Source organism: Trachinotus anak, unplaced genomic scaffold (genome assembly GCF_046630095.1).
Source record: "Trachinotus anak isolate AG129_WGS33_773 ecotype Australia unplaced genomic scaffold, CSIRO_AGI_Tana_v1 ptg000017l, whole genome shotgun sequence".
Taxonomy (NCBI): domain Eukaryota; kingdom Metazoa; phylum Chordata; class Actinopteri; order Carangiformes; family Carangidae; genus Trachinotus; species Trachinotus anak.
The window spans coordinates 2,505,719-2,516,003 of NW_027273868.1; the positions used below are offsets into that span (position 1 = coordinate 2,505,719).

Here is a 10,285-nt window from a genome sequence, read left to right on the forward strand (position 1 = left end):
TTTCAGACTGCAGGAGACTAGTTAAAATGCTTCTACTATATATCAGGCTGTCTACTATATATAACGGTTTTTACACAATAACTAATCAGCTGTATACTGTATATAAGACTTTATATATATATAACTTTTTACACTATATATAACAAGTAGTGATAAGCTGTTCAAGTTCATTATGAGCAGTAACGGTGCTAAGAAGCGTGAAATGGTCATTTAAAATACATCAGATAAATGGAGTGGTGTCAGAAATGATTAACTTTTGTATTTTATTGGTTCTTAATCCTGATCAGGAACCAGTACTAAGACCCGGTTTCTGTAGTACCCACGCCACGCCTGTGCCTCAGTCTTCACAGCAGCAGTTTACTTTAAAGCTACGTAGAAGAAGCTGAAACGGCTCATTACAGAGTCACGCTGGAGCCGGAGGGAGGTAGCTACGTCAGGTTGTCCCGCCTGGTCCTCGGTCCAGCATCCTGACCCCCCTCTGTCCGACCCACGCCTATAGTCCGCGGACGTGCTGTAGAAGATGGACCACGCATCGCTGTGAACCAGACTTCCTGCTCAGATTCGTGGTTAATTAGCGGAGGAGCTCATCATGATGTCCTCTTACTACCACTCAGCCAAGGAGGCAGACATGGCGGCCATGACAGAGCCGCTCTGCCTGGAGAGAGGTAACGAACCATCCGACCGCATCATCCGCTGCTAACAGAGCAGCTGGACGGTGAACCAGGTAGTGAAGGGGGGCCATCAGAGCCAGGTCCTGGTCTTAGATTAAATCAGACGGTGACAGTGTGTGGTTGTAACTGTCACTGTGATAAAGTGACGTCATTGTCGCAGTTATCGCTGATGAAACGCTTCAAAAGGTTAAAAAAAACCTTCAAAGGGTTTGGCCTGTCGCGCGTATATCGCTCGTGCCCCGCACGTTTCTCGTAGTAAACGTCATTAATCGCTGAGGTCGGTCTGAATCAACCGCGCTCACCGTTATATTGCTTTCCCGCCTTGCGTCGGACTCAGTATTATCATGTGTCTTCTACAATGTGTGTATCATCACGTAAGACTACATCACTGCCATAACAGCGCGAGCTAATGTCAGCACAGCCCGTGACGCGACTGCGACAGGCGCGGTAAAGGCGGTGCGAATAAACCCATCATTCCTCACTTATTGGAGTAGAGGAGCAGAGAGGTGGATTCACACTGTTCACGTGTTTGACCCAAGATAGTTAACTCTAACCCAGTTATGAGCAGGTGACACCTGAGGGTGGTTTCATTAAGGAACCACCTGAGGGCAGTTTCATAAAGAAAACAACTGAGGACTGTTTCATGAAGGTAACACCTGAGGGCAGTTTGATGAAGGGAACAAGGAAACACCTGAGGGCGGTTACATGAAGGAAAAACCTGGGGGCTGTTTATTGAAGGAGACACCTGAGGGTGGTTTCATTGAGGAACCACCTGAGGGCAGTTTCACCTAGGAAAGAAGGAAACACCTGAGGTTTCATAAAGGGAACTTCTCTGGAGGGGTTTCATGAAGGAAACAAGGGAACACCTGAGGGCAGTTTTGTGAAATAAACTCTTAGCTGAGATCATAGTCTTATGTGCTGAAAATGAAGACCATGCTGACATTTGATTTTACATTGATTAGACGCTGCCAGCTAACTGATTTTATATCAAGGTCATTTAACAACATTTCTATATAGGTGAGTTTGCTACCACGTCACTTGGTTTAGTGGAAAAAAAAAAAATAAAAAAATGTTAGGCTCATTTAAGATGGGTTTAAACCCAGGCTTTCTAAGCTACTACAGTGCATCCGGAAAGTATTCACAGTGCCTCACTTCTTCCACATTTTATTATGTTACAGCCTTATTCCAAAATGGATTAAACTCATTTTATACCTCAAAAATTCTATACACAACACCCCATAATGACGAAGTGAAAAAAAGTTTGCTTGAAACTTTTGCAAATTTATTAAAAATAAAAAACAAAAAACATCACATGTACATAAGTATTCACAGCCTTTGCTCAATACTTTGTTGAAGCACCTTAGGCAGCGATTACAGCCTCAAGTCTTTTTGAGTATGATGCTACAAGCTTGGCACACCTATTTTTGGGCAGTTTCTCCCATTCTTCTTTGCAGAACCTCTCAAGTTCCATCAGGTTGGATGGGGAGCGTCGGTGCACAGTCATTTTCAGATTTCTCCAGAGATGTTCAATCAGGTTCAAGTCTGGGCTCTGGCTGGGCCACTCCAGGACATTCACAGAGTTGTCCCGAAGCCACTCCTTTGTTATCTTGTGTGTGCTTAGGGTCATTGTCCTGTTGGAAGATGAACCTTCTCCCCAGTCCGAGGTCCAGAGCGCTCTGGAGCAGGTTATCATCAAGGATGTCTCTGTACATCGCTGCATTCATCTTTCCCTCGACCCTGACTAGTCTCCCAGTTCCTGCTGCTGAAAAACATCCCCACAGCATGATGCTGCCACCACCATGCTTCACTGTAGTGATGGTATTGGCCAGGTGATGAGCGGTGCCTGGTTTCCTCCAGACATGACACTTGGCATTCAGGCCAAAGAGTTCAATCTTTGTTTCATCAGACCAGAGAATTTTGTGTCTCATGGTCTGAGAGTCTTTCAGGTGCCTTTTGGTGAACTCCAGGCGGGCTGTCATGTGCCTTTTACTGAGGAGTGGCTCCGTCTGGCCACTCTACCATACAGGCCTGATTGGTGGAGTGCAGCAGAAACGGTTGTCCTTCTGGAAGGTACTCCTCTCTCCACAGAGCAATGCTGGAGCACTGTCAGAGTGACCATCTTCTTCTTGGTCACCTCTAAGGCCCTTCTGCCCTGATCGCTCAGATTGGTCAGGCAGCCAGCTCTAGGAAAAGTCCTGGTGGTTCCAAACTTCTTCCATTTACAGATGATGGAGGCTGCTGTGCTCATTGGGACCTTCAATGCTGCAGAAATATTTCTGTACCCTTCCCCAGATCTGTGCCTCGATACAATCCTTGCATAATTCCTTGGACTTCATGGCTTGGTTTGTGCTCTGACATGCACTGTCAACTATGGGACCTTATATAGACAGGTGTGTGCCTTTCCAAATCATGTCCAATCAACTGAATTTACCACAGCTGGACTCCAATCAAGTTGTAGAAACATCTGAAGGATGATCAGTGGAAACAGGATCAACCTGAGCTCAATTCTGAGTGTCATGGCAGAGACTGTGAATACTTATGTACATGTGATGTTTTTTGTTTTTTATTTTTAATATATTTACAAAAATTTCAAGCAAACTTTTTTCACTTTGTCATTATGGGGGTATTGTGTGTAGAATGTTGAGGTAAAAAATGAATTTAATCCATTTTGGAATAAGGCCGTAACATAACAAAATGTGGAAAAAGTGAAGCGCTATGAATACTTTCTGGACGCACTGTATTCTGGGTCTCCTTCATATCCCTAGTGGCCCCTACACTCACATGTCATGCTATGCCAGAAAAAAACTACTTAATGTTTGTTGTCAGTTACTTTGTGACTGTTTCATCTATTAGGAATGTTATAATAACATTAGGACCCCCACTAGAGGACAGGGCCTCATGGTGAGGTAGGAGCCATCTTTAAGTGCTTTACATTGTAGCTGTTGTGTGTTTTGTGTGTGTCAGATGTGTGCAGGGTGATTGAGCTGCTGGACCGTCTGCAGCGGAGCGGTGAGCTGCCTCCTCCCAAACTGCAGGCCCTGCAAAGAGTCCTCCAGAGCAAATTCTGCGCAGCCATCAGAGAGGTATGGTGGTACAGTTGGGTATTGATCTCGGGAGAGGTGCAGGGGTACATCTGGGTGTTGGTATGGGGAGAGGTACAGGGTTACAGTTAGTGTTGGTCTGGGGCCACAGGTGTTATAAAATAAACTACTATGATTGGTCAGATTTGTAGAAAGGTTGCGGTGATTGGGCTAAAGGTCTGAGTGAATTCACAGGCATCAGTTAAATTATTGTTACCTGCTCTGATCATGACATCATGTCATCCTGGAGGGACTGTAGTCTCCACACTACTTGATGTCACTCTACTTACTTGGTTTGAAGCCCTGAATATTTTATACATATGTATGTATGTGTATATATATATATATATATATATATATATATCTATATATATATATATATATATATATATTTTTTTTTTTTTCCTGAACACATTCAGAGGAGATACTCTCCTTCTTTATAATCCACAAGGGGCAAATATTCAGCTCAGACACAGCTGTAACATCAGGCTTCACTAAATCAGATGGGAATTAATTTCCGCTTTAAACAGCTTTTGTCTTTGTCTCAGGCTGAACTGTGTCCAAACCGTCATGTAAACATGGTAATGAAACCAAACTGAACACAGAGGGGATGTAGGCTGAATCACAATGTATACTGAATCAGAACATAGACTGTCAGAGAACATAGACTGAATGAGAATGTAGACTGAATGACAACGTACACAGAATCAGACTGTAGACTGCATCCGATCGGTGACTGTATCATAACATAGACTATCAGAACGTAGACTGTATCAGAATATATACTATATCAGAACGTAGACTGTGTCAGGTGATCAGACATCTATGAAACAAACACAAACTAAACGTCAGATACAACATCATGGGACACTTAGTTTGCCACTTTAATTACTTCAACAATTCACCCCCACATGAACATATTCTCCAGAGAGAACTACAGACAGTCTGAGAAGACACTCCCTGTATTTAGAAGCTCCACCAAAATCTACTTTGAGTCTAAGTGAATGTTTGTTCCAAATTTGAAGAGGTTCCCTCAGGGTGTTACAGAGATATCATGTTCACAAGAGTGGGACGAACAACCTGAAAACATAATGTCTGGCCCTGAAAGTCTGATGTTGAAAACTGCAGAGAAGGATCATGGTGACATGAGAGGACATTCTGACTTAAAATTCATTTTTAGAAAATAACTGATAAATAACTAGTTCTTAAATTAGTAACTGACTCAACTGAAACACCACAACAGTAGTGACAAATAAAGGAGACACGTTATTGAGCCTTAGAGGTGCACAGCTAAGCTAGCTGCCTCCCCCTGCTTCCTGCCTTTATGCTAAGCTAAAAATTAGATAATCTGATATTCATCTTCTCCTCTCACTCTGAAAGTTAAAATGTGTGTGTGTGTGTGTGTGTGTGTGTGTCCAAGGCTGAACTCGACCTTTAACCTCTTTGTTAACCTCTAAAGCCCCTTCTCCACTGGTCAAAAAACCTGATAAAACATGCTAACATTTGGCTTTTGTCAGCAATGAAAAAGGATATAATCCACATTCAGACCTGGGTCAAATGATTTTACAGTAGCCACAGGTACAGGTATTATATTGATGTAAACACCATTTTTGCTGCTGTGATGTCTTTCAAAGAACACACACACTGTAAACACACCTGTCCAGCACGGTGCTGTTGAACCAGAAACACTGATGCAACTCTGCACATGGGAAGATTGAGCTGCAGCCTTGATATAAGTTTTAAAAACACAGAATCACTGATCAAAGCGTCTCACATGGAGGCTCCACACTTCTACAGGCTTTAACCAGTCTGCACGGCTAGCAGCTCACTCTCTCTCCACTGTGTCTGTTTGTGCTCTAAGTGCATGTGATGACGGCTTTTACTAGCTTGTTTATCCATGTTTAAAAAACCCACTTACACCTGCTAACTTTGATGTAAATAGGGAATTTGTTCAGGACCTCATATATCCTGATGAGTTCGGTCACGGCAGGGCAGGTCAGGTTAGGTTAGGTCAGGGAAGGTCAGGTCAGGTCAGGTCAGGTCAGGTCAAGGCATTTTCTCCTGAATGTTTGTAAAGTTATGTGTCTCCTGTGTGTCTGTCACTTTACTCCATTGATGTGCTCTGTTGTCTTCCAGGTGTATGAGCAGCTCTATGACACTCTGGACATTGTTGGAGGACCAGAGGTGCGAGCGCAGGCAACAGCCAAGGTATCAGTAGCTGTCCTAACACTGATTGGCTGAGAGCCCCACACAGTCCTCCACAGATCTGAGGGTGTGGTTGGTAATAAATACACTCTCAGCCATTCACATCACTGGTCTCACAGCTCTAAACCCACTCAGCCAATCACGATGGCTCATTGTTGTCTGGTGCAGAATGATACATTAACACATAGTGAGTGTGACATTCTTCACATCCTGAGAGTGAAACAGTTTGTATCATCACATCAGAGTGTTTCAGTCAGAGTTCACTGTGTTTCACATCTCATCATGTGACACATGAACACATGACTTGAGGCTGTGACCATGGTAACAAGCCCCTGTGATCTGAGCTCATTAACACTGAATCACAGTGACTGATATGTGTGTTGTTGTGTTGGAGCTGCCTGTTGTCATCTGACTGTGATATACAGAAGGTGGACGGTCATGTGATGTCACTGTGGCTCTCTTCCAATCAGAGGCTGCAGATGTGTCCACATGTGTCCTGCTGCTTTCAGGTGCTGCAAGAATTTAATGAACTTAAGGAGAAACTTTCCACATTGAGTCAAACAGCTGTGGACAACAATCACTGATAATCACCTATAGATCAATACAGACTGATCGGCTGACCTGTTTCAGTGAACCTTTAGTTATACGCACAATTAAATTCATCCACTGAGAAGTGTTTCATTAAATTAGTATATTTACATTTTAAAGGAGAGTTTCACATTTTACATCTATCTGACTGAAGTCCCTCCTCCTGTACCTGGGAGACCTCCACCTGGTCTCACCCAGACCACTAGGTATACTTCTGCACAAATCAAGGACTGTGGTGGATTTGCTCCTCATCAGCTCCACAGGAAGCACCCAATGTCTCAATGGTCAGTATAAACAGGAGGGATAGTTGTTGTTCATATCAACACCTCAGTCTTGCCTCAGTCAGACAGACTTTAAAAAAGTGAACCGGTCCTTGAAGAGTTGTGTCTTCCTCTGTTGACAGAATCAGCAGCAGAAACAGACAAACCTGGATCCTGGTCCTCTGCTCCAGACAGAGACCATGAACACCAGCCTGCTGCTGGAGCTGGGTCTGCAGCAGAGCTCTGTGTGAGTCAGTTCATAACCACTGATCTCTGGTTTCCTTCCTGACCAGGCCACTGTGGCAGCCTTTGCAGCCAGTGAGGGCCATGCCCACCCAAGGGTCGTGGAGCTGCCTAAGACAGAAGAGGGTCTGGGCTTTAACATCATGGGGGGCAAAGAACAGAACTCCCCCATCTACATCTCCAGAGTGATCCCTGGAGGGGTGGCTGACCGCCAAGGAGGGCTGAAGAGAGGAGACCAGCTGCTGTCAGTCAATGGCGTGGTAAGAGGCTTAGGCCCACAATCACTTCAGATGTGTTTATGTTTTATACATGAGACAGGTTCATTCACACAGGTGAAGGCTCTGCCAGACAGACACTGCAGGTTCCAGACCTGGACCAGCAGCCAGAGACCAGATCCTGTTAATAACTGCTGTTCAGTATGATTGATTATTGTCTCATCATGACAGAGCGTCTGCTGCAGCTCATCTACAGTGGAAATATTTTAGCATGATGTCGAATGCTCTACATGGTTGGTGGAGTTACTGAGGAAAAAAGCAAGAACAGCTTCAGTCAGGAGTGTGTGACACGGACCCCAGGAACACTTGTGGCTCAGGTCGTCCACTAATCGGACCCCAGCTCCTGACCAAACCGCTCCTGATGCTCAGAGCTGCAGCTGAGTCACTTCATGTGTCTGAGGTGGATCAGAGCAGAGGTTATAAACCACCTGCGGAGGAGGTTTGAGATTCGTTTTGTCCAGATGTTGAAATGTGTGAATGCACGCAGCCTGTCCTCCGTCATAAAGGCATCTCAGTGATTTCAACATGTACAATCACACAACATTTTATCTGATCCCTGATCAGTGCACTTAATCCAGATACCAGACACTTGAAATGATCCAGACCACGTTTATGTGGGTATGTTCTCCTGTTAGCATAATTTCAGAATTGTGTTACCAGACAAGGAAAGGTCTGTGATTGGTAATTTTGAATGTCAATCAAAAGATGTTTTCTTGATATACAATGCAGCTTTTCCTTGGGAGAAGAACTTTGACTGAACACAAACATGTAGAGTTGACATCACTCACTTCTCCTCTGAGGCTGTAGGAGTGTTCATCTCATCGTAGTCACCGGCCCATCACTGGCCCGTGCTCTGAGACTCTTGTGTGTTGTTGTCTGTGCAGAGTGTGGAGGGGGAGCATCATGAGAAGGCTGTGGAGCTGCTGAAGGCTGCCCAGGGTTCGGTCAAACTGGTGGTCCGTTACACCCCGAAGGTCCTGGAGGAGATGGAGGCTCGCTTTGAGAAGATGAGGAGCGCCCGGAGACGACAGCAGCACACCAGCTATTCGTGAGATTGCTCGTTGGTCTGCACCAAGTCATCTGCTAACACATGTACAGCAGGAAGGTCTGAGCAGTAAGGTCTACACTCATCATCGGTTTTACTGAAAGTCAACATACGTTTCCAGTTTATACTCACAGGAGATAAGAGGATACATAAACCTTGGTCTAACAGAGACTCTGTCTCCACCTGTTGAACTAAAGGAAAATACAGTTCTCCTCCTCCAGTCCATGACACGCTGCCCCCTGCTTGTCACACGTGGCTGAACTCATTCAGGCTGCTTTAGGTTAAATGGATGGCTGTGGTTATTTGACGTTGGGTTGTGTGAGGAACTGATCTGTGGTCAGTGTGTTACCTGCAGTAGATTCAGGTCAGAGTGATGAGTTGCTGTACAGTGTGTATCATAGTTGTTCTTGTGTGTAGTAATGCAGTGACTGTAGTGTAAAAGTAAAAGGCTGTTTGATAGAGTGGTGAAAATAGTCAAAATAAAGCAAACACTTCAACTGATGTGAACTTTTTTCTGAGGGCATTTTTTTAAAGTGACTAAAACAGGTTTTTGTGGATGACCGAGGCCACAGCAGCTCATCACTCAGCTTACTTTTCCAACTGGGAGGACACCAGTCCAAATGTACTGCAGGTAATACACTGATCATCTCAAATAACTGGAACTGTCCCTGGTGTGTTGAGAACCTTCCCAGCATGTTATTTTGTTTACACTTTGCTCACAGTGAAACATCAGACCTGAGCAGTGATGAACTCACACTATGATGATGGCTGGTGCAGGGTGACGTTCTCCCCAGACTTTGAAATGATCAGGATCTGCGATGAAAATGAAGCATTTCTAAAATCATACGCAGTTGTCAGTGTTAGCTGAAACATATCAGTGCTTGGTAGTGCTGGTGCATTTAAAGGCGTGTGGAAACAGGAGTTTTTATCTGATCCAGTTTAGATATTCAGATACAGATCACAGGTTACTCACTGGGTCCTAAACTACCAGCTGCTGGGAACCTGTGTTGTAACTCACTGGTTCAGTGTGTTCAGTGTGTGTCAGGGTCTCTGACAGCATGTGTCCTGGTCTTTGACAGTGTGTATCGTGGTCTTTGACAGTGTGTGTCCTGGTCTCTGACAGCAGGATCCTGTGTCTCCTCCTGCAGGTCTCTAGAGTCCAGGGGCTAGCTGATCCGATGCCTGCGTCCACCTCATAGTTGAACCCTCCTGACTGTCTGTTCCTTCGGAGGAAGACTGTAGACGAGAGCAAAAAACCAAAGTAGCCTACCAACACCTGTTACCTGAGATTGTCCCTGAAGCTGCAGTAGATCTCTTCCTGTCTTTTAGAGAAGCTGAGTGAGCTTGTTGTAATTACACCTGTCCAGTGTGAAGTCATCCTCAGTGTCCCATTACATAAGGGCAACACAATGATCCCTTTAGTGTGTGGCTTAACTAGAACCCAGTGTCTCTGTTGTTTTCCTCTAGTGACAGACAGTGGACACTGCTGTCCTCAGCAGTGTCCACTGTCTGCAGTTAGAAACATGGACACTGACACCTACAGCCTTCACCACCTCTCCATCAGATGTCCCAGCTAGAGGGCTAACCATTAGCATTATGAAGAGCTCCACTGGAGTCAGTGGCTGGCAGGTATCATAGTCTTAGTCTTGACTTGTTTTGTATTCTTTTATTTGTGAACTGTATGTATTTAGTTACACAATTATTCATGAAATAAAGTCTTAACTGTGTCAACTGTATGCTGTCTCCTTCCCTCCCCCTACACACAACTCTGCTAACATTTGCAATAACACAGTAGCCATGGCAACAAGAGTCTAAAGACTTATCAAAACTCAAAAGGGTTTTTTTCTGTGTGGAAACACAAAAGGGTCAAATTAAAGGAAGCTTCAGAACAGTCTCCTTCAAGAGGTAAATGTTTAGA

At 44.5% G+C, this 10,285-nt stretch overlaps 1 protein-coding gene across 2 annotated transcripts; it reads left to right on the plus strand.

The window, feature by feature from the left end:
- The first annotated feature begins 381 nt into the window (after positions 1 to 381).
- Positions 382 to 10,094, plus strand: lin7b (lin-7 homolog B (C. elegans)). 2 transcript variants are annotated; one of them, XR_011694056.1, is made up of 6 exons: positions 382 to 665; positions 3,636 to 3,754; positions 5,888 to 5,959; positions 7,098 to 7,307; positions 8,207 to 8,436; positions 9,516 to 10,094. XR_011694056.1 is itself a non-coding variant. In XM_071501429.1 (6 exons), the coding sequence occupies exons 1-6, from the start codon at positions 590 to 592 to the stop codon at positions 9,535 to 9,537; spliced, it is 663 nt and encodes a 220-aa protein (XP_071357530.1). In that variant the 5' UTR covers positions 383 to 589; the 3' UTR covers positions 9,538 to 10,094. The 2 variants fall into 2 exon arrangements, 1 of the variants encoding a protein (XP_071357530.1); XM_071501429.1 differs by having other exon boundaries at positions 383 to 665; positions 8,207 to 8,370.
- Positions 10,095 to 10,285: the final 191 nt, after the last annotated feature.